Source organism: Leucoraja erinacea, chromosome 6 (assembly GCF_028641065.1).
Source record: "Leucoraja erinacea ecotype New England chromosome 6, Leri_hhj_1, whole genome shotgun sequence".
Classification (NCBI taxonomy): domain Eukaryota; kingdom Metazoa; phylum Chordata; class Chondrichthyes; order Rajiformes; family Rajidae; genus Leucoraja; species Leucoraja erinaceus.
The window spans coordinates 25,363,058-25,388,518 of NC_073382.1; the positions used below are offsets into that span (position 1 = coordinate 25,363,058).

At 41.2% G+C, this 25,461-nt stretch overlaps 1 protein-coding gene across 21 annotated transcripts in view; it reads right to left on the reverse strand.

Moving 5' to 3' along the window:
* mycbp2 (MYC binding protein 2) overlaps nucleotides 1-25,461 on the reverse strand; it is a 217,821-nt gene that overhangs the window by 166,763 nt on the left and 25,597 nt on the right. For 18 of the 21 annotated variants that reach the window (XM_055636757.1, XM_055636765.1, XM_055636751.1 and 15 more), the window contains exons 3-6: nucleotides 21,926-22,141; nucleotides 18,637-18,790; nucleotides 10,701-10,897; nucleotides 7,424-7,666 (exon numbers count right to left, since the gene is read on the reverse strand). In XM_055636757.1, coding sequence (XP_055492732.1) covers nucleotides 7,424-7,666; nucleotides 10,701-10,897; nucleotides 18,637-18,790; nucleotides 21,926-22,141 — 810 coding nt within the window. The remainder of the gene's footprint in view (nucleotides 1-7,423; nucleotides 7,667-10,700; nucleotides 10,898-18,636; nucleotides 18,791-21,925; nucleotides 22,142-25,461) is intronic. The other 3 variants (XM_055636764.1, XM_055636763.1, XM_055636743.1) reach the window with 1 other exon arrangement.

Here is a 25,461-nt window from a genome sequence, read left to right on the forward strand (position 1 = left end):
AGGCAGCATTCAGATAATACTCCTCTGCATCACCTCCTTTGCCTCCGCATCCTTCCAGTAATTCAAATTGAATTGAATCTGAATTAGGGCGATCAGAACTGTGTACAATACTCAAAATGGCTTGACCTCTGAAGGCAAGCCTTCCTTATCACTTTATCTAATTGTGTTACCACTTTCTAGGGGCTATAGACTTGGATCACAATATCCCTCTGTATATATCACTGCTGTTATTAGGTTTTAGGTTTATTATTGTCACATTGAAAAGCTTTGTTTTGCATATTTGTTTTGCATAATATAAAAACAGATCACATAATACTTTACATAAATAGAATCAAGTCAAATTCAAGTAAATTAGACGTAAATCAAGTAAAGATGAAGAAACAGTGTATAATATAGTTCTCAGCATTGTAACGCATCAGTCCCATAGGGTTTTGCCATTAACTGTATATTTTCCCCTTGTACTCCATCTGCCATCTCTCCACCCCTTTCTACAGCTGATCAAAATCCTTTTACAGCCTTCCTCACTGACTGCAACTCCATCAGTTTTTATGTAATCTGCAAACTAACCAATCCACCTTTACATCCAAGTGCTTTATACAAGTGCTCTCTACCGATGTGGATTGGTATATAAATCACAAATAACAGAGGTGGCCGCACAGATCCCCACAGAAGTCCACTGGTCACAGATCTCTAGCTAGAATAATACCTTTCTACTTGTGGGCAGTCGCGGTGGAGCAGTGGTAGAGTTGCTGCCTTACAGCAAAATGCAGCGCCGGAGACCAGAGTTTGTTCCCAACTACGGGCGCTGTCTGTACGGGGTTTGTATGTTCTCCCCATGACCTGCGCGGGTTTTCTCCGAGATCTTCGGTTTCCTCCCACATTCCAAAGGCGTACAGGTTTGTAGGTTAATTGGCTTGATAAATGTAAAAATTGTCCAGCATAAATTGTCCAACTTCCAGTATAGTCCCTGGTGGACTCTTCGGAAGTGATGACCATAACGTAGAAGGTACCTAAACCTGTCTTCTTTGTTCCAAATCAAAACAACCAATCCATTGTGGATCTCGTGCATCTTAATCTTCTGGATTAGCCGACCACAAAGGACCTTGTCAAATGCCTTACTAAAATTGATGTAAACAATATCCACTGCACTACCCTCATGAATCGCCTTCATCACCTCAAAAAAACTATAATTCATAGGACATAATCTGCACTATACAAAGCCAGGCTGACTGTCCCCAATTAACCCATTCTCACAATGCGAGTTAATCCTATTCCAAAGAATCCGACCAATAGTTTCCGTCCCAATAGCTTCACTACATGAGGCTCACCGGCCTATAAAAACCTTGACCATTGGCTACTCTAGAGTCCTCTGGGACAAGGCTCTGCAATCCTTTTCACTGCCTCTTGCAATGGCTTGGGATAAATCCCTTATTTAAGAAAGTAAGATAGCTGGAAGAGAGAAGGGACAGAACAATGCATGTCAGATAATGAGTGAACACCGGCGAGGTGGGGTTTTGATAGGCAGATCACTGGACGAAGACCAGAGATTTAAAAAAGGAGGGTGTCAGTTACAGAGTTGAAAACTTGCGAATTGTGAAAGGAATGTATGGGGATTTTTCAGGGGGAGAGGAGAAGAAACACGAGTGTGGAGGAAAAAAGGGAGGAAAGGTGGATAAGGGGGTGTGTTAGAGGTTATCTAAAATTGGAGAATTCAATGTTCGTCCTGTTGGGTTGCATGCTACCCATGCGGAATGTGAGATGCTGTATCTCCAGTTTTCGTGTGGCCTCACTCAGTCAATGAAGGCCCAGGACAGAAAGCTCAGAATGGGCATGATGGTAAGGGGAATTAAAATCTTTAGCAAACGGGAGATCCGGTAGGCCTTGGAGGACTGAGCGTATGTCGACATTTGGTTTCATTGGTTAGTACACATCAGGAACACTGGGTGGCAGAGGAGATGCACGTGAACCTGCCTCACTTGGAAGGATTGCTGTAGTCCCTGGATTGAGGCGAAGGAGGTGGTATAGGGCCAGGCGTTATATCTCCTGTGGTTGCAGGGAAAACACCTGGCGAGGGGGTGGTTTGGATGAGAAGGTATGAGTATATCAGGAAGTTGCGGAGGGAGCCGTCTCTGCAGAAGATGTAACCGGTGGTGGGATCACGTTCGAGACGATGGAAATGTCAGAGGGTGATGCATTGGATACAGAGGCTGATGGGGTGAAAGGTGAAGACCAGGGGAACCCTTTCCTTGTTCTAATTGGGGAATGGGGGAGTGAAAGCAGAACTACTATGGGACAATGAGGAAACACGGATAAGGAATACATCTATGACAGCACAAAGGAAACCATGTTTACTGAATAAAAAGGAATTGAGAGCAAGGGACACTGTCTTTACAAGAGGCAGGTGGGAGGAAGAGTAGTCGAGATAATTGTGAATCTGGTCATTTTGACCCTTCTAATTGGCTGCTTGAATTATTCCTCAAAGCCTGTCTGAATTTTTTCTTTCTAAACCTTACATCTGCTTATTTCTTTTTAACCAAATTTACAACTTCTCTTGTCATCCAAGGTTCCCCTACCATGCCATCCTTATCCTTCCTCCATACTGGAACATGCCAGTCCTGAACACTGATCAGCTGGCTTTTAAAAAACTCCCATATGTCAGATGTGGAATGACCCAATAAGTCCAATAAGCCAACTGCTCCCAATTTACTCTCCCTCATTCTTGCCTACTGCTGTAATCTGCTTTATCCCAGTTTAGTACCTTCTACCAAAGTCCAGATTTATGATTGTTCATAACTATTGTAAAACTTGAAGTTGTGACTACTGTTGCAAACATACTTGGGAACTGAGCTGTATCCACATTGTTTCAGTGGACAAACCCTTCAGTATGTCCTCTCTGAGTATTGTCGTACCAATTTCTCCGATTAAGAAAGCAATTATTCGCTTTCTATCTCCCTTCCTATCACATTAGAATCATTGAAACCCTGGAATGTTCTGCTGCCAGTCATGACCCTCTCACAACTAAGTCTCTGCAATGGCAATAATGTCATAGCACGAAACACTGATACAGGCTCTAAATTCATCTGCTTTCCATATGATACTCTTTGCATTGAAATAAACACACTTTAATCCATCAATCCAGCTTATTTGTTCTACAAATCATGAAAGCCACGAAAAAAAGCTGCAGCCATGTGAATGCTTAAACAAAAGATGGAATTAAATTTCTAAAATTCCACTATATTGTTGGCAGACACCAGAATAATTGAACATGGAAGACAACTGATATTTGTTGATCTAAATCTGACTAGTTTACCAAAATCATTCGGACACAAAACCATAATTTTTAGCTTATCTAACCAATAACAATGCCTATTGTAGGTATGTTGCAAAACTTACCTTCAGCGGCGCTGCAGATCTGTCGCTGCCCGTGTGCGCGACTTTGGTGCCTTGAGAGGGGGCGGATTTAAAACGCGATTCTCTCGACTATTGAAATCGAGGTTGTTCAGCCTACTTAGTTGCTGACGAAAAATCGCTGCGACATTAGTTCGCTGCAGCTATTTTTAAACTAAATTGGTTTATTTAATTGTTATAGTAGGTTAAAAATCATCCAAAGCCGCGAACCCCGACAACGGGACGGATCTCATGTAGGGGATAAGGCAAGGTAGGCTGTTTATTTTTACGTTAAAAAGCGCTTCTTAAGATCCTTTTATACAAAATTTTATATTGCGAGTAGCAGATTTGGGGGCCCATTAAATCCCGCAGTATTTTTCTGGGCCCATGGGGTACAAATTCACCGCAATGGGAACGTTCAGAACCATCGCGCTCCACAAGATCCCACTCGAAAGCTGATTTAAATGGCCATTAATTTACAGCAATTGAACACTAAATTCCTTCCATTTGGCCTATAAATTAATGTAAATGAGATTTAATAATCATGTTTTATTGTGAATTCTTGTGTGAATGTTCTTTGGACACTTAGGCTATTTAAAATTGTTAATCTTTCCTTAAGAAACGGATAGATGTTTAGATCTAGTAATTTAATTTTGGAATTAGCTACAATTGGGTAACTGACTAATTATATGCTTTAATTTCAGGTCATCCAAGTAGGATTGTTTAATATTTGTTTCAGAACGCTTCAATCTATAATAACTGAAAATGTCTTTCAGTTCCCTTAATTTTTAATAAAGTTATGGCCATTTCATTGTCCTTGATCACAGCTTTTGTGCTAAGTCAATGGAAAATCAATAGGGAACAAGATGCTAATTTCCGAGTATGAAAATGGCCATAACATTTTTAATACTGAAGATATGAAAGTGAATATGAAAGTGAATTAGGTGTCAAATTAAAATTATTTTTATGCTTTATCTGATGGGATAAATTGCAGACTTATAACCATATAACCATATAACAATTACAGCACGGAAACAGGCCATCTCGGCCCTACAAGTCCATGCCGAACAAATTTTTTTCCCCTTAGTCCCACCTGCCTGCACTCGTACCATAACCCTCCATTCCCTTCTCATCCATATGCCTATCCAATTTATTTTTAAATGATACCAATGAACCTGCCTCCACCACTTCCACTGGGAGCTCATTCCACACCGCCACCACTCTCTGCGTAAAGAAGTTCCCCCTCATATTACCCCTAAACTTCTGTCCCTTAATTCTGAAGTCATGTCCTCTTGTTTGAATCTTCCCTATTCTCAAAGGGAAAAGCTTGTCCACATCAACTCTGTCTATCCCTCTCATCATTTTAAAGACCTCTATCAGGTCCCCCCTTAACCTTCTGCGCTCCAAAGAATAAAGCCCTAACTTGTTCAACCTTTCTCTGTAACTTAGTTGCTGAAACCCAGGCAACATTCTCGTAAATCTCCTCTGTACTCTCTCTATTTTGTTGACATCCTTCCTATAATTTGGCGACCAAAATTGTACACCATACTCCAGATTTGGCCTCACCAATGCCTTGCTTTTTAAAATCTCAAAATTTTGTAACATTGCTACCTATTGTGATTTTAGGCCCATGTGTCTGATTCTTTGTGACCTATGAACTAATTTGCCAAATTAAAAATTTACTAACACAATTACTGTGAAGCAAGCTATGTTGTGCAGAGCTCGAAATTAATAGTTGCCTGGTTGCCAATTGCCACCTAAAGTCCCGCTGGGCAACCTAAAAGCCGTGTCATTTTGCCTGGCCTGGCAAGCACCCAGGACACCTGCTATTCAACACTGAGCGGGGCCCCCCTCTCTATCTCTCCGCCTCCGCCCACCATCCGTGTCCTGGCCACTGGATCTCCGCTCTCCAACGCTTCTCATCCGCTGGCACGGCCGGCCGCCTTGCACATGCACACTGCCACGGCCTACGCATCCTCCCCCTGCACATGCGCACAACCACGGCCAGCACATCATCGGCCGCTCTGCATATGCGCACTGCCACGGCAACTGGTCGGCGCTGGGCACTTCCACCCTCACTTTGCATTGTGGGAGATCTGGCCCCCATTGCTGTCCGGTTGCCGCGACCGCTGAAACCCAACGCAGAATCACTCCCTGGAGCTGGAGTAACTTTTGCTTCTTGGTTTCTTGGTCCTCCAAAAATATTCCAAATGGAATTTAAACTGGAGGTGGTGGAGGGTCCACCACCAAACTTAAAACTCTGAACAATAACAGCCTATTGCACTCTCTCTTTATTTATTGTGTATATACAGTGGCTTGCAAAAGTATTTATACCCCTTGAACTTTTCCACATTTTGTCACGTTACAACCACACACGTAAATGTATTTTATTGGGATTTTATGTGAGAGACCAACACAAAGTGGTGCATAATTGTGAAGTGGAAGGAGAATGATACATGGTTTTCAATTTTTTTTACAAATAAATAAATACCCTTCTTTAGACTCCCTCTGGTTTTAGTGTTTTTGGTTTAATTTAAAGATACAGCGTGGAAACAGGTCCTTCAGCCCACCAAGTCCATGCCAACCACCGATCACCCGTACACTAGTTCTATCCCACATATTAGCGATGTAAGTCAAGTCAAGAATGTTTTATTCTCTCATGTCCCAGTTAGAACAATGAAATCCTTACTTGCAGCAGCACAACAGAATATGTAAACATAGTACTCTGTAAACAATGTTATAAACGAGAAAACAAAAGTATATATTTATATATCAATATATAACTATATAGTGTGTGTGTGTGTGTGTGTGTGTGTGTGTGTGTGTGTGTGTGTGTGTGTGTGTGTGTGTGTGTGTGTGTGTGTGTGTGTGTGTGTGTGTGTGATAAAAGGCATAATCTCCATACAGACAGCACCCATATTCAGGATCAATTCTGGGTTTCTGGCACTTTTAGGCAGCAAATTTATGGCCAATGTACTGTCCCATAGCCTTGAACTGAATTAAAACATACAGTAGCTGTAAAGGGGGACATAGCGTAACTTAGGAGATTTAAGACTGAAAATAGATAAGTTTCTTATTTTTAGTAACCAAAGTTATTAACATATAATATTTTGTGTCGGCTTTATTTGGTAGACTTGCTGCCTCATACGCCAGAGATCTGTGTTCGATCCTGTCCTCAGGCAATATCTGTGTTGAAAAAGACGAGGCAGAGACAGTAGGCTGTGGGAGAGCTGGGAATTGGAGGGGAAGGATGGAGAAAGCAAAGACTACCTGAAATTGGAGAAGCCAATGTTCATACCGCTGGAGTATAAACTACCCAAGCGAAATAGGAGGCGCTGTTCCTCCAATTTGCGGTGGGCCTCACCATGGAGGAGGCCCAGGACAGAAAGGTCAAATTCGGAATGGGAGGGGGAGTTGAAGTGCTGAGCCACCGGGTGATCAGGTTGCCTGTTGCAAACTGAGTGGAGGTGTTGTGCGAAGCGATCGCCAAGCTTGCGCTTGGTCTCACCTCTGATAATCCAACCACATTTTTGTTTGGAAGTGGAAAGAAATAATAGAAATTGCATTCATTGCAACGTGTGAAAAGAGTTGAGATACTGTATTATAATTTTGCTGCATGTCATTGTGGTATATATCATGTCTTGATTGGTGAATATGTTTAGTTTGTGACTTTATTTGAAGCAGAAATATGTGAATGCTTCATTGAGCACAATTCCGACTGGTAACTACGCACTTCGTCCGAGCACATTATCGCATGCGTCATGCAAGCCACCTTAAATGACCACCTAAACTGTCATTTGGTAACCTAAAAAGCTGCCTAGGTTGCCCGGCTGGAAACAGAGAAAACAAGTTATGCGAGAGCCCTGTTGTGGTATTTGTGTGTCTTTTGAGAAGCAAAGGAAAAAGCAAACTGACAGATTAATCGTGAATTAATCAATGCATATTTCAGTCGTAATATTAAACATATATTTCACTACATATACACACAACTTTAAACATTGATTTGTAATAATTCAATTGTAAAATCTTTTCTTACCCTGACTGTTCCACTGTAACCAGAACCAATTTTATACAGTCCATCTTTAGTCAACAGATACAGAAATGAGCCATCACTCTGCAGTAGGCACTGATCATCTTCATCTGTTAATACTTCCTTTAAAATCCATTTATGCATTAAAGCTACCTTCTTTATTCCATTACTGAACCAGTCCTGAATTTGAATTTTTCCAACTAAAACTGCTTGAACACTCCTTTGAAGAGCATTTAGAATGGTTGGCACCTAAAAGCAAATAATAACCAAGATGAATATTCACACAAAAGCTTACAATTTAGAGCAATCAATAAGCAACCACATACCTCTAAAGTATGGCATCCATTTGATGTAAAACTTTAGTTATTGCATTATGTGAAAATATACAACAGCCTAACTCACAATTGTATTGCACACTTCAGTATGAATACAAAAATTGGGAAATATGTTGCCCATTTAACAAGAAGAGCATTTTTCCCTAAGGCTTGCATCCTCATGCATATATGAACAGCTTTTAAGAAGTAAGAAGATTTCCCATTAAGAAGATTTCCTTTTTTTTTTTTAATTGCAGAGCCCATCCACCCATGTTAGTAAATTTGATGTCCCAGGATACCTAGAGCAACAAAGGAAATCAGAGAACCTAGTAACCTAATTTATGCATTACCTTTCTTTCAAGAAATTATGCTTCATAAAGCTAGCAACACTTGCCTCTAGAATTTTGCCCCATCAGCAATCAAAATGACAATAAAATGCAAATGCAGCTAAACAGAAATAATATCCAGCACTGAGACAGAAAAAAAAAAATATCAGAGCAGTTGGCCATTCAGCCCTTCAAACCTATTCTCACAATCTATCAGATCATGACTAACCCTCATTCGCTCTTCTTGCACCTCAATGTCTTTTTATGGCCAGAAATACATCTACTTTTTACAAAATCTATTCATCGACTTGGCCTCTGATCGCACTCCGAGAACTGACACTTCACATAGTCTATTATACATGCTTTACCTATTGTCCTGAGTTTGAGTCATTCTGGACCACAGTCAAGGAAACAAACTCCCTGCATCCTGTACATTTAACCTTGTTTGAATTTTATTTGTTTTAATGAGATAAATTCTCATTCTTCTAAACTCTAAATGTTACATGACCAGCCAACCCAATGGCTTCTTTCATGACAGTTCTATCATCCCATGAATCAATCATGTGAATTTCCATGACTCTTTCTTTATTGCAAGTATATCCCTTTTTGGTAGAGTTCAAAAGCTACCCACAATATTCCAGGTGTGGTCTTATCAAGACATTGTATGTTGTAGCAAGGCATCCTTGCTCTTGTACTCAAAATCTCTGGCCGGTGTATTAGGTGCCTTCTTAACTGCTTTCTACACTGTGTTTGCTTTCACTGACTGGTGTACAAGGACACCCAGGTCCCTTTGTCCATCAACATTTTCCAAACTTTCATCTTCTAAATAATAATCCCACTTTGTTTTACCTACTAAAGCATGTACCTTAACATTTATCAACATTAAACTACAGGTTGCCAAACAAAATTTCCCTTTCTTGTTTACTTTGTCCAATCCCATTGACAGTCTTTTAAAGAGTGCATTTTTGTAATCATAGATGTTATAATAGACTAGCAAATTTGATGCTACTGTTGTTAGAACAACTAGTCTCTGGTTCCCCATTTCCTCTCTTCCTCATTCTTTAATGTTGAATTAAATATCTTTGCTTCACAGACACTTCATTAAAAAGTATAAAGAACAATTAAAAGAATAATTAGTCCCATCCACAGCATTCAGTGTAGCAATAATTCATTATACAAAATACACACATATCCGGTACAATATATAGTCCGAAACGAATGTCTGAACTTCAAATCCACATTTATATTTGGAAAAAAATATATATAATTCCTCTCGTGCAAGTCAGGCATTATATACAACTGAATTGCAAGGAAAGTGATTTGGTATTTAGAATGATTATTGAATATTGGCCCACTCTATATTCTCTTTACAAAAAACAATCATATAACTGCAATCAGTTCTGAACTTTAAAATTTGTCTCCAAATATGTCATTCCATATATCTTGTGCCTTATGACTTCAGTAGTGCAGCTGATAAAGCTGCTGCTTCACAGTGCCAGGGGCAAGTTCAATCTTGACCTCCAGTGCTGTCTATGTGGAGTTGGCATATTCTCCCTGTGACTGCGTGGGCTTCCCTTGGATGCTTCAGTTTCCTCCCACATCCCAAAGAGAGGTGGGTTTGGTCGTTAATTGACCTCTGAAAATTGCCCCAGGTGTGTAGAGTGGATGAGAAGGTGGGATAACATGGGACATAAGGCCATAGGATAGAATTAGGCCCATCAAGTGTACTCTGCCATTCAATCATGGCTGATCTATTTCTCCCCCCCTAACCCCATTCTCCTACCTTCTCCCCATAACCTCTGACACCTGTATTAATCAAAAATCAATCTCGGTCGTAAAAATATCCACTGTCTTGGCTTCTATGGGCTTCTGCGGAAAATAATTCCACAGATTCACCACTCTTTGACGAAAGAAATTTCTCCTCATCTTCCTAAAAGAACATCCTTTAATTCTGAGGATATGACCTCTAGTCCTAGACTATCTCACTAGCGGAAACATCTTCTCCACATCCACTCCATCCAAGCCTTTCACTATTTTCTATGTTTCAATGAGGTCCCCCCTCATTCTTCTAACCTCCAGTGAGTACAGGTCCAGTGCTGACAAACACTCATCAAAAGTTAACCTACTCATTCCTGGGATCATTCTTGTAAACCTCCTCTGGACCCTCTCCAAACCCAGCACATCCTTCCTCATATATGGTGCCCAAAATTGTTCACAATAATCCAAATAAATCAACATTAAAGAACATACTCTGACGAAATATCTATTCAAAAGTAGAATTTCAAAATCTGGGGAATTTATTATGGTAAAACATTTTTGGAAGTCTAAACAAGATAATTCTTAATCATAAGATGTTAATTTACTTAACTTTGTACCATGTATTCTTTGGTCCTTAGCCTTTATTCAAATTATGCAAAGCAAAATATTACATACCATCCTGAGCTATACACACTTGTCAAAATGACAGCGTCTATAATCTTAACCCCATCTTTGCTTCAACTAGCCAACATCCTTACACAACACAAAATATGATTGATCTAATTAATGCAGCATTCGTAGTCTTTGGTACAAGAATACACTTTATTTTCTAGAATCATGTAACCCAATGAACATCTAATAGATTGAAAAACATCAAAAAATTACCTGAATAGGTTGGCAAGCATGGCTGCCATTACTAGTAAGAATTGCTGACACAGCTTGTAGAACCTTGCCTGTATCTCCCCAAGCAACGACCAAACTGAAGAGGCAGGCACAAGAAAAAGCAGTAAGAGACTGGCTGATATTATCTGCCATTCCAGTGCTTCGTATCGTTGTTTCTAACAATAAATGGAAGAGAGATTCTGCGGACAAAAAACACAAAGGACTGATTACTGTTTCTATACAAATGATTCAATGCATTATTATACAATCAAAAAAACAAGATCAAATCTTTCATTATCACCCATGCACAGCATTATACTAATAGTAATTCGAAGACATCTCTCCAGTACAACCCCAACTCCGTTTGGATTTCCACAAATTGGATATAAAGCAATTGATGACCGGAAATACTATTTGTATTATGCAGGGCAAATTTTTTATTAAGTAAAATTAGAGAACAACTTAAAAGCTACTTTGGTAGTTGACAAGCAAATAAATACTGTCTTGGAAGAAAGTCTGGAAGGGAAAAAAATTGTCATGTGACCTCACTGCAGTAAATCAAACACCATTGTCTCTTAAGAATAGTCTGTCAGTTCTTTCTCTTCTATTGACACTTGTGCAATGATACTCCATTCAACAGTAACATACAGCCTTTGTTGTTTTAGCAGTACAAACAAGCATAGCTATTAAAAAGGCCTTTGAAGGTTCTGCTGGGGAAAAAAAATTATTGCGTCTAAGATCCTCAAAACCTATCTCCTTTTCCTCATTGACAATTATTTTTATAATAAAATTTTCAATTATACAAAAGAGGATTCTATCCAAGAGCATGACAATAATAGGATTATCTGTACAACATAGGGGAAGAGCAGTAGAGGCTGTGAACATCTTTCTATTCCAATGTCTGAATTCATTTTGTATTCCTTAATGGAATGAGTGCTCTGTTGGCAAGGTGAATATTTAATGTTGAATTGTAATTTCCTGGAAAGATAATAAATTTATTTCTTGAAATGTTGCAAGCAGAGAAGTTGCTGTCTGAGAAAAATGAGAGAAAAAAAAATTGCCATCTAATTTCACTACAATAATCAAATACCATTGTCTCTTGAGAACCATCTGCTAAGAACAGAATTTAGGCCCAGAAATGAAGGAAGAATGGCCAATTTTCGAGGGGTATCTAAGTGGTTACGCTCCCATGTGCTTGTCGCCCTCAGCTTTTATGACAAAGATAATACATTTCAGAGATGGCATTAAAATAGCCTAGGATAGTCCACAGTTTATTTTAAACACCTGGCAGCCACAGTGCACTAGTGGTAGTGATGGGAGGGATATGTTAGTAAGCAGATGCTTTGTTCAGAAACATGCCAAGCTTTGAATATTGTTGCAAGTGAATGAATCTAAGCTGATCCAAAATATGTTTTCCTACTCCCGACTCCTGCCTTTTTGATAGAGAATCAGGAGGCAATTTGCTAGCTGCAAGACTTTCATTTTCTTACCTGCTCTTTTAGCCAAATTATCCAAGGATGGTTCAATAAGTTTGTGGACAACGGTGAACCCACTGTCGACAGAGGGAGACTCAGTGATGCAAGGCCATAAGTGTGAACGCTAGTTGATTATATTCCTGCTAATTGGATATGCGCATTGCCTGGCACATCTCTGGTTGTACCTGTCATTTTATTAATCCAAAGATCATGCTGCACATATATATGGGCTGCTTCATTCTTGAATAGTTGAACGTCACTGTAATTATCAGCAAACATCCTCTCCTCATTAATGCACAAAGTGACTGAAGATGATGCAGCCCAAGAAACTATCCCGAAAATCTCGAGAGGTCTCAAGTGTGTTTTATTGTCATATGTCCCGAAACAGAACAATTAAATTCTTACTTGCAGCAGCACAGGTATGGAAACATAATACTCTGTAAACACCATAATAACAACACAAAGTTCAGTATACAAAATGTAAAATGCAAATACCAGTAATTGTGCAAAAACAATGTCCCCATGTCTATGCAGTATGGAGCTTAGTTGGAGGATGTAGTGTTTAATAGCTTGATGTTGGGAAGAAGCTGCTCTTGAACCTGGACCTTTCTTTCAATGACAGGTTTGAAATGAGAGTGAGGCCAGGATGGTGCGTCTCTCTGATGATCTTGGGTGCCTTTTTAAGACGTCCACTCAATATTGGGGAAATCAGTATTCGTGATGGACTTCACCACTTTTTGCAATCTTCTTCGTAGCCGGGTGTTCGAGTTGTCAAACCAAACCAGTCAATATGCTCTCTAGGCTGAGCACCTCAAGGCTGTGTGCTCAGCCCCCTGCTGCACTCACTCTATACTCATGACTGCGTAGCCAGTCACAGTGCGAACTCCATCATCAAGTTCGCTGACGACACCACTGTTGTGGGGCGTATCACTGATGGGGATGAGTCAGAGTATAGAAGAGAGATCGAGCAACTGTCCATATGGTGCCAGCGCAATAACCTGGCTCTCAACACCAGCAAAACCAAGGAACTGATTGTGGACTTTGGAAGGAGTAGGAGGGGGACCCACAGCCCCATTTATATCAGCGGGTCGATGGTTGAAAGGGTCAAGAATTTCAAATTCCTGGGCGTGCACATCTCTGAAGATCTTTCCTGGTCCGAGAACACTAATGCAATTATCAAGAAAGCTCATCAGCGCCTCTACTTCCTGAGAAGATTACAAAGAGTTGGTTTGTCAAGGAAGACTCTCTCTAACTTCTACAGGTGCACACTAGAGAGCATGCTGACCGGTTGCATTGCGGCTTGGTTCGGCAATTTGAGCGCCCTGGAGAGGGAAAAGACTACAAAAAGTAGAAAACACGGCTCAAACCATCATCGGGCTGACCTTCCTTCCATCGAGGGGATTTATCACAGTCGCTGGTCTCGAAAATGCTGGCAGTTTCACCACACCATCCTGGCCACACACTCGTCTCCCTGCTACCTTCAGGTGGAAGGTACAGGAGCCTGAAGACTGCAACAACCAGGTTCAGGAATAGCTACTTCTCCACAGCCATCAGGCTATTAAACCTGGCTCAGACAAAACTCTGATTATTAATAACCCATTTTCAGTTATTTACTCTTTATCAATTTATTTATTCATGTGTGTATATTATGGTATATGGACACACTTACAGTGCATTGAGAAAGTATTCAGACCCCTTCACTTTTTCCACATTACAGCCTTATTCTAAAATTGGTTAGTCATTTTTTTTAATCATCAATCTACGCACAATACCTCAATATAAAAGCGAAAACAGGTGTTTAGTAATTATTGCAAAATAATTAAAAAATAAATAACTGAAATAACACATTAACGCAAGTATTCAGACCCTTTGCTGTGACTCTCAAAATTGAGCTTTGGTGCATCGTGTTTCCATTGATTATCCTTGAGATGTTTCTACAACTTGATAGGAGTCTACAAGTGGTAAATCAAATTGATTGTACATGATTTGGAAAGGCACACACCTGTCTATATAAGGTATCACCGTTGACAGTGCATGTCAGAGCAAAAAACAAGCCATGAAGACAAAGGAATTGTCTGCAGACCTCCAAGACAGGATTGTGTTGAGACACAGATCTGGGGAAAACATTTTTGGAGCACTGCAGGTCCCGAAGAGGATAGTGGCCTCCGTCATTCTTAAATAGAACTTTGAAACCACCAGGACTCTTCATAGAGCCTGGCCAAACTGAGCAATCGGGGGGAGAAGGGCCTTAGGATAGAGACTTACTAACATATTCAGGGAGGTGACCAAGAACCCGATGGTCACTCTGACAGAGCTCTAGAGTTCCTCTGTGGAGATGGGAGAAACTTCCAGAAGGACAACTATATCTGCAGCACTCCACCAATCAGGCCTTTATTGTAGAGTGGCCAGACAGAAGCCACTCCTCAGTTAAAGGCACATGACAGCCCGCTTGGAGTTTGCCAAAAGGTCCGCGGGTCCGTGGAGGGAGACCGCTTTTCAGGGCTCCCGCAACGGCGACTTCTCCCGCCTGAGTTGCGGGGTCGAAGAGCTCCTGGAGCGGGGCCTTACAGCATCGCCCCGCGCGGCTTGGAATGGCTGCGGGACTGTGCGAGCGCACGCCGGGGGCTCTAACAACAAGAACCCGGTGTGCGACCTTGCATCACCCGGCGTGGCTTTAATGGCCGCGGGACAATCGCCATCGCCAGCCGGGGGCTTTGACTTTGACATCGGGGGAGGGGGGGTCTATTTGTTTGTAATGTATGGCTGCAGAAACGTCATTTCGTTTGGACCTCAAGGGGTCCAAATGACAAATATCTTGTATCTTGTACCTAAACAAGATTCCCTGGCCTGATGAAACCAAGATTGAACTCTTTGGCCTGAATGCCAAGTGTCACGTCTGGAGGAAACTAGGCACCGCTCATCACCTGGCCAATACCATATCTACGGCGAAGCATTGTGGTGGCAGCATCATGCTGTAGGGATATTTTTCAGCGGTAGGAACTGGGAGACCACTCAGGATCGAGGTAAAGATGAATGGAGCAAAGTATAGAGAGATCCTTGATGAAAACGTGCTCCAGAGGGTTCAGGACCTCGGACTGGGGCAGACGTTCACCTTCCAACAGGACAACGACCTAAAGCTCACGTCCAAGACAACGCAAGAGTGGCTTTGTGACAAGTCTGTGCATGTCCGTAAGTGGCCCGGCCAGAGCCCGGACTTGAACCCGATCGAACATCTCTGGAGGGATCTGAAAATAGCTGTGCATCGACACTCCCCATCCAACCTGACAGAGCTTGAGAGGATCTGCAGAGAAGAATGGGATAAATTACCCAAATACAGGTGCACAACCTTTTATCCGGTGTTCCGGAAACCGAAAAACTCCGAAAACCGGCCATTTTTTCCAGGATGTCGCCTGCACACCAAAGCTCGCATTTGGCGCCAAACTTGACCCGAAATGACCCACGGTCAACCCAGGTCTGTACTACTGTAGCGGCTGCCTCCTCCCCGGAAACCGGGGAGACACTTAAACATCTGTAAATCATTGCTTAAATGTTAGTCAGTTAGTTTGGAGGGCTTTTATGTGAAGGGGGTGTTGAAGGGGTAAACTTTAATTCTTAGTCCCCTACCTGGTCGGAGAGACGGGGAGTGGTCAATGCCTTACCGGGTCGCCGTGCAGTAAGCTCCGCAGCGCTGTGGCCGCCAACTCCCAGCTGGGGCTGCGGGCGGCGCCGGTTGTAGCTCCGACCCTGGCAACTCTACCCCTGGCTGCGAGGCGCTCCAAATCCAGCGCCGCCCGCGGCTGGACGCCCCCCACCCCAGCTCCACAAATGTTGGGAGTCGGCGGCGTCGCAGCGCTGGGATACCAGAGGGAAGCGGGCAATGCCTTACCGGGTCGCTGTGCGGTAAGCTCCAGGGCGCGGAGGCCGCCTTCTCCCAACATTCGCGGAGCTGGGGCTGCGGGCGTCCGACCGCGGGCGGCGCTGGATTTGGAGCGCCTCGCAGCCAGGGGTAGAGTTGCCGGGGTCGGAGCTACAACCGGCGCCGCCCGCGGCCGGACGGAGCCCCCAGCTCCGCGATGTTGGGAGTCGCCGACCAGGTAGGGGACTAAGAATTAAAGTTTCCCCCTTCACCCACCCACCCCACCACCACCACATAAAATCCCTCCAAACTAACTGACTAACATTTATGCAATGATTTACAATGATTCCCCGGTCTCCGGGGAGGAGGCAGTCGCTCCAGACTTTTCAAGCCGCCCGCGCTACCTACCTAATCTATGCTAAAAATCTTCCATTCGGAAATCCGAAAATGTCCGAAATCCGACAAGTGTCTGGTCCCAAGGCTTTTGGATAAAAGGTTGTGCACCTGTACAGGTGTGCCAAACTTGTAGCGTGATATCCAAGAAGACTTGAGGTTGTAATCACTGCCAAAGGTGCCTCAATAAAGTACTGAGTAAAGGGTCTGAATACTTATGTAAATGTGATATTTCAGTTATTAATTTTTAATTATTTTGCAAAAATTTCTAAACTCCCGTTTTCACTTTTTTATTGTGGGCTATTGTGTGTAGATTGCTGATAAAAAAAAAAAAAAGAATTTAATCAATTTTAGAATAAGGCTGTAACGTAACAAAATGTGGAAAAGGTGAAGGGGTCTGAATACTTTCTGAATGCACTGTATCTGTTTTGTCGTAAATGCCTACTATGTTCTGTGTGCTGAAGCAAAGCAAGAATTTCATTGTCCTATACAGGGAAACATGACACTAAACTCACTTGAACTTGAACTCTGCTGTACACCTCTAGACATTCAAGAGCATATTTGTCGTCATACTAAATCTCCTCAGTCTTCTGAGGAAGTTGAGGCGTGATGTGTTTTCTTTATGATTGCATTAACGTGCAGGGTCCAGGACAGATCTTTAGTGATATGCATACCTAGGAATTTGCCATTTTTGATTCTCTCCACCATCATCCAGTCGTCATCAGCCTTCCTCTTCTAAAGTCAACAAACAACTCCTTGGTTTTAATGACGCTTAGAGCGAGGTTGCTGTTCTGGCACCATTCAGTCAGTCAATCCTTCCAATATTCTTACTCGTCATCATCCGTAATACATCCAATTTGTTGTTAGCAAATTTAAAGATGGAGTTGGAACTGTGTTCGGCTGCACCGTGATGGGCGTAGATGGAGTACAGCAGGGGGTTCTGCACAGCCTTGAGGTGTTCCTATGCTGATGGTTATCAAGCAGAGGTGTTGCTGACAACTCGTACTGATTGTGATCGATAAGGAAGTTGAGGATCCAACTGCAGAAGGATGCACAGACTTAGTTCCATGAGCTTGGCAACCCCTTTTGTAGGGGATGATGGTATTGAACACCGAGCTGTGGTCTACGAACAACAGCCTGAATTGTAATGGGTCCAGGTTCTTGTTGAAGTAGGAGTTCTTTTATGCGCCATAACCAACCTCTTAAAGCACTTAATCACCACAGACATTAGTGCAATACGTCTATAGTCATGGGGGCATGTCACCTTACTATCAAGGGCTATGGGATCCTGGGAAGGTACATCAGTGATCCTCCTTTCAAAGTGGATGTAGAAAGCATTGAGAATGGTGCTTCGGTGTCGCTTGAGACTATTGGGGGCTATGGGATCCTGGGAAGGCATATCAGTGTTCTCCCTTTCACAGTGTGCGTAGAAAGCATTGAGCTCAACTGAGAATGATACCACAGTCACTTGAGATGCCCGCTGGTTTAACCTTGTAGGAAGTGATGACGTGCAAGCCATACCACACCTGCCAAATGTCCATCTCATCCTCCAATTTAAAGCAAAACTCCCTTTGGGCCATTTTGATGGTCTATCAAGGTCATATGTGGACAATGTATGAATCTGCATCGCCAGACTTGAATACCCGAGATCTGTTTCTCAAAAGATTGCGGCCAGGTTGAAAACCCCAATAAATTCATATTGGTTGCCGAGTCCTTCACTTTCCAACCACAACTACTGGTGAATTTTGCCCTAGGTTCCCACTGACTTTATTACTAAAGCTCCTTGATGCTATGCTCAACCAAATCCTGCTACTACCTCAATGTAGTGTCAGTCATTGCACACTAAAAGTGTTTGGACCCGAATGGTAAGGAAACCTGGAACCAAATGGCCCAGCAAAATCCCACAATAGCCTGTGTGAGAAGATTTTGAGTGAATAACTGCTGTTTGACAGCCTTAACAACATTTTCCATCACACTGCTCAGTAACATATTATGGTAATTAGCCATTTTTGTTTTGTCATACTTTTTAATAGATAATAAACTGACCAATACTAGAGAGCAAAGGGGAGTGCTAAAATATACATTTAAACCAATTCTTCTCTGAATAAACAATCAGTAATTTATGTGAAAATACCTGTTGTAATACATGTTACATTCATTAAGCAATGGTAATTTTCAAACCTCCTTCATCCAAAGTTTCAGCTATTATTCTTACCTAAAACATCAGGTGGCTCTGACTGGAGACCTTCGGGCTGTTGCCCCTGAAGCATGTCAAGTAGAGCATGTAAACTTCTCAGACACAGTGCAGGATGAGAGAATCTAGTCTCTTTTATAAGCTCAAAAACACCACAAAGCCCAATTCCTATGATCTGTTAAAACAACACACAGCTTGTAAACAAATGATTGAATAACAGCTGCATTTATTTATTAAGGCAAATAGCAGAGTCTGCTCATCAGCATTGAAACCGTTACAGGATTACTGCAGTAATTTTTCAGTCTTATACTAAACCACCTTACTAAATGCAAGTTATCGTTAATATATTCCCCATTCAGTTTTGATATGTTACCATTTACGAACATAATGAAATAGTACAATTTTTTCCAAACCTTCATAACTGACATCTAGGAAATTTAAAACAAAAAGGACCAGCAAATATAATCTTAAGTGAAGCCAAATAATAAAGATGAATATGTCATTAATGCTCGCACATATACACTGCATGTAGAATTTACTAATTGAAGTAAAATATTGTTTTAGAAAATAATTCATCTACTGTCCCCTCCTTCTTACATATTTAAATGATCTTACTGGAAAGAGACAAGGGAAATAAGTATATGTGTTTAAGAAGGAACTGCAGATGCAGGAAAATCGAAGGCACACAAAAAAGCTGGAGGATCTCAGCGGGTGCAGCAGCATCTATGGAGCGAAGGAAATAGGCAACGTTTCGGGCCGAAACCCTATGGAGCAAAGGAAATAGGCAACGTTTCGGGCCGAAACCCTATGTGTCTTTTTACAATACTGCACACAAAAATGTGACAAAGGGGGTCAAATTTCAAATTCCTTCAAAAAAGTTGACAATCACTTTATTGGGATCATGACTAACATAATATCATCAAAAAATTCAAAAGATGGCATATTGATAGCAAGTTTCTGAAAATGGCATCAGTATACACAAATACATTTTGTGTAACAGTTGTTGCATGGTGTCCACCAGTGACCTGGTTGGCACAGTAAGTGGACGTATTTCTTATTCCTTTCTATGTTTATGAATACCACATGGAACAATAAAATAGCAAACACTTTTTCCACTTTATTCATCTGATCATGTAGCAGAATACTGCATCCATCTGAGTGGACACCGCAACGCGCGTTACATATCATACACACAAACGTACGTTGCGGAGGGCACTATAAGGTTTGGCGTCCCAGCAAATGAACATTACATTATCCATACAAAAGGTGAATAAGAGACAGTGTGTTGCCAAATTGAAGATTGGCTCAGTTTCTTAGTTTTAATGACCAATTTAAGTCCAACATTTTTTTTAATTGATTTAAAAAAAGTCGGAAAATATATCGTAAGCAATCGTTGCGTTTTTGATACATTATGTTTTTGATACATTAAAATGGAAAGTAAGAAAAAAGATTAACTCTTTAACTGGTGGTAAAACAATGAAGATTTGTCCGTCATGAACAAAGTTTTTGACTTTCGGTCTTGAAGTTATCTAATTTATATCTGTTATTTATAAGGTTTCACATGATGGGTAGATTTTTGTTAAGAACAGTGTATTGGTGTAAAAACGGAATAATAATCTTGTTCCTCAAAATCTCTCCAAAAAGACACATATAGTGATTATTAAGGGGTTGGACAGGCTAGATGCAGGGAGATTGCTCCCGATGTTGGGGAAGTCACAGCTTAAGGATAAGGGGGAAATCCTTTAAAACCGAGATGAGAAGAACTTTTTTCACACAGAGAGTGGTGAATCTCTGGAACTCTCTGCCGCAGAGGGTAGTCGAGGCCAGTTCATTGGCTATATTTAAGAGGGAGTTAGATGTGGTCCTTGTGGCTAAGGGGATCAGAGGGTATGTAGAGAAGGCAGGTACGGGATACTGAGTTGGATGATCAGTCATGATCATATTGAATGGCGGTGCAGGCTCGAAGGGCCGAATGGACTACTCCTGTACCTAATTTCTATGTTTCTATGTTTACTACAGGATTTAACTTCTCACACAATAAAGGACAGGGAGCTGGACAAAAATGCTGGAGAAACTCAGCGGGTGAGGCAGCATCTATGGAGCAAAGGAATAGGTGACGTTTCGGGCTGTGACCCTTCTTCAGACTGATGTGGGGGTGGGGGGAGGTGGGAAGAAGAAAGGAAGAGGCGAAGACAGTGGGCTGTGGGAGAGATAGGAAGGGGATGGAGGGAGAAAGCAAGGACTACGTGAAATGTTCAATGTTCATACCGCTGGGGTGTAAACTACCCAAGTAAATATGAGGTGCTGCTGTTCCAATTTGCGGTGGGACTCACTCTGGCAATGGAGGAGGCCCAGGACAGGAGGGTCGGATACGGAATGGGAGCGGGAGTTGAAGTGTTGAGCCACCGGGACATCGGGTTGGTTAATGCGAACTATGCGGAGGTGTTGGGCGTAGCGATCGCCAAGCCTGAGCTTGGTTTCACCGATGTAGAGCAGGTGACACCTAGAGCAGCGGATGCAATAGATGAGGTTAGAGGAGGTGCAGGTGAACCTCTGCCTCACCTGGAAAGAATGCTTGGGTCCTTGGATGGTGTTGAGAGGGGAGGTAAGTGTAGCATTTCCTGCGGTTGCAAGGGAAAGTACCAGAGGACGGGGTGGTGGTTTGTGTGGGAAGGGACAAATTGACCTGGGAGTTATGGAGGGAATGGTCTCTGCGGAAAGCCGAAAGTGGAGGAGATGGGAAGATATGGCAAGTGGTGGGATCCTGTTATAGGTGGTAAAAATGTCGGAGGATCATTTGTTGCAGGACAGGGAGAATACATTACTTACACATTCAGAACTATTCTTCTGAAATCTCAGACAAAATGGCATGGGAAAAAATATCTTAATTGACTATTTATTGTCTTTGTCAAAGCTGAAAATGATGTCCTTCAAACAATATCCTGGACCTCCGATGGAACGGACTAGAATGTTTATCGCCACCACTTAATTTTGCAATAAAGGCAATAGATGTCACCTCTGCAGATACAACATTCGGAAAACTTCAGGACAAGACTAAGAAGTGTATGGTAACCAACAAATAGATAATATGCAGCTTTGTCCAGGAGCAATAGGACAAAGCTTGTGCCAAGTTATCACACAAATACCCATGATTCCAAAATATACAATTGAGTATCTACATTTTTTTAATGGCAGCAATTTACAAGTTTGTGTTTCTGTGCCACAATATGAGAAGGCCAAGGAAGACATGACAAGAATGAATTACTTCACATAAATGTGTTGATTTAAAAACTGAGTAAACAAACGTTACCTTGGGTAATTTAATTGGCGGATCCCTTAATTCTTCTTCCTCATCACTGTCTGACTCTCCACTTTGGACTGAATTCTTTGAGGCCAAGGCCAGGGAGGCTTCTTTCCGTTGCCATTCCAGAACACATTGACGCACATTACAGTAAACATTGAAGGCTGAAGGGTTGCTATGGATTTTGATATCAGGAATTGGTGAAGCATTTTCCAAATTTTCTGTCTGAAGAAAGAAACCAAAGATTTTGAATTACACTGCAGCTCAAATCCTCAATCAGCATGAACTGATAAGATACAGTGTGAAATAAGATCTATCAAAAAAGTTCTGGGCTCTATCAATTTATCAATGTCTTCAAAACTGCTGTGCCACAAGTAATACCTTGCTTTAACCAGATTTGTTGACAACCAGCACAGTATTAAAACAAATTTTACAAGAGACTCTGATAATATTATCATTGATTTCTCTGGTTATGCAAGGCTGTATCATTTTTTTTTTTTTTCATAAAACAAGATGATTTTATTCATGTTGTATTCATGATAACAGGATGGTCAGTATAAGAAAGACATAACATAACAGTACAGCACGGGCACGGGCCATTTGGCCCACAATGTCGATTCTGAAAATAAGATAAACTAATCTCATCTGCCTGTACATGATGACACAGACAAACTTTGCTGGAACGTTTGAAGCAGTTTTTTTTTGCAAATTGTATTAGTAAAGATGCAAAATAATTTTAAAAAGGAACAGATAAATCAGGACATTTTTAATACAGGAACCAGAAGGAATGAGGCTCAGATACAAAATCTTGATCACAATCAAAAGCAAAGTAGACAAGATCATTAATATTTAGATAAACTGAAGCAATGCAAATATTTGGATAATTTAAACACACTAGTCACTTAAATGAACAATGTGATAAAAAAGAATTCCTAAAAAGTAGTTAAAATACTTTGGGTTAACAGGATTAAAATTAAAAATTTGATAATGAACAAAAAGGCCAGAATTTTCTAAAATGTTGTTTGCCACACATCCCCATTCATTTCCTTTGGATCTGGAAAAATCAATGTCACTGTGCCAGACTATCCAAGATCTGTGTAGTGAGACCCTAAACAGCATTAAACCAAAGCCCACAAAATCCCCTGGGAAGCCTTGATAGCTGATAGTTTTGATAGCTGGCTCCGCCTTAGTTCTAGCATTGCCATTTGTCAAAATCTGTGTTTTTAAATATTAATGACCATTAAAAATAATGTAAAGTTAAAATGGACCCCAAAAAAGATAAACACATTGGAAAAAATGCAATTTATTTCAGTCAATGGATGTACAACCAAACAGTTCCCATTCCAATGAATGGGCTCACTGATTCTCTGATCCAACCCAACTTAGCATCAGAAAGCAGATTCCAGTGTGCGGTTCCAGTGTGTAACCTCAGCTAGGTCCAACTCCACCACTATATTCCATAAGGTGTCCTGCATCAGAGTACAGCAGAACAGGTTGTCGGCAGAACACAGCAGCTTCAATTTGCAAGTTCGACATTTGTTTAGGATCCCAAACATTAAAGGCACTTAAGTTGAGACATGCTGGTAGCTCAATATGGCAATCCAATAAACCCAAGTCAAGCAGTAAATACCAAAAGATCACTGCTTAGTCTAAATTGTGCAAATTAAATATCCTATTACCATGCACTTGTTTTATTAACTTAACAGATGGGAAATAATTCTGCAGTTTTGTGAGTCCTTCAAATAAATTCAAATATGCAGTTATGTTCCACGAGATTTTGATTTGAATGGGGGGACAAAAAAGAGCAGAAAGGTAGGGGGCAGGTTGCCAAAGGAAGAGGGAGTGAAAGGAAGTAAACCGAGGAGAAAGAAACGAGACCTAAAAAACATAGCAGAGCACTTTGGTCAGAGAGACTCAATAGAATCTGGTGGTTCAAACGTAAATCAAAAAATTAATAATTGCTGTTACAATTAAAACTAGAATATTATTCACAACCACCAGATTTCAATACGCAAGGAGGAACCAATGTTTGATTACAGCTAACACACATAGCATTCTCTTCAACTCTTGCTAAATGAAGGTTTAGCAATGGCACATTACATTAATAAATACTGTTTAGGACTATTAAAAATGCAACAAAAATTTTTGAGGTCATGCTCGTCCACTCATGCTTTCTAGATTTATTAGCCAACAGTGTTGTAAAACATATCCTTAAACATTTTGGGCATTAAAATAATGTAATTACTCTTGATAGGCAACAATGCTCCCTAATAGAAATGCAATTTTACTCACAAAATATAGGATGAGGGAGGACATTTTATATTGAAAAATGCTCTTGGTTGAACTTCCTGCATACATTCACTTATAAAACTTGCAAACAATGGCCAGTTCAATAAGAAGCTGATTGCACTAAAATCCATTTAACAAGACAAGTAACAGATTAGTTAGAAAAATGAAAATATTGAGTAAAATTATTTTTTGGACAACCGTCCCCAGGGAAAAGACCACGTGGACTCCATTCCTCAATGCCTTCACCTCAGAAATTAAATTCACGACCTTGGAAAAATATCATGCCTAGGCTAATCCAACTCCATCTGCGAAGCTAGTCTTCAAACCTTAACGATTGTATGCAGGAATTCACTTCTGACATCTCTACCACCAAATACCTTTTCAGAAGTGTTGTCTCACTGTTGCTTTGAACAAGTATGATTATGATATCAGTAACTATTACTATTGATATCAGTAACTGTACTATTGAGCACTGTAGACCAAACCTCAGCGATCGTTTCGCTGAAAACCTCCGCTCAGTCCACTTAAACCTACCTGATCTCCCGGTTGCTCAGCACTTTAACTCCACCTCACATTCCCAATCTGACCTTTGTCCTGGGCCTCCTCCATTGTCATAGTGAGTCCCAGTACAAATTAGTGGAACAGCACCTCATACTTCACTTGGGTAGCTTACATCCAGCGATATGAACATTAACTTCTCTAACTTCGTCGCCCTTGCTTTCACTCTCTCTCTCTCCATCCCCTCCCGCTCTCCAGTTCTCCCACCAGTCTTACTGTCTCCGACTACATTTTATCTCTGTACCGCCCACTCCCGACATCAGTCTGAAGAAGGGTCTCGACCCTTCCTTCTTTCCAGAGACGCTGCTTGTCCCGCTGAGTTACTCCAGTATTTTGTGTCAACCTTCGATTTAAACCAGCATCTGCAGTTCTTTCCTACATACGTAAAGTGGATTGTTTATTCATACTTATCCACTGATAAAAGGTTAGAAAGTTAATCTCAGAATGGGAAGCCTCAGAATTACATAAGAGTTTCACACCCAACTGTACTAATTCAGAAACTAATGGGTAATAAATTAAAACATTGGATTCAAAGGAACAAACTAATATGTTCCATTCCAAAATTATCGATATCATCATTGTCATCTTCAGTGATGCTATTCAGTTACAATGCAAAGTGTGTAGTTCATTGGTCTAATTACAAAATCATCTTATAATTTCAAGGCACGAGCATGACCTCTCAAAAATCCTTGCATTTT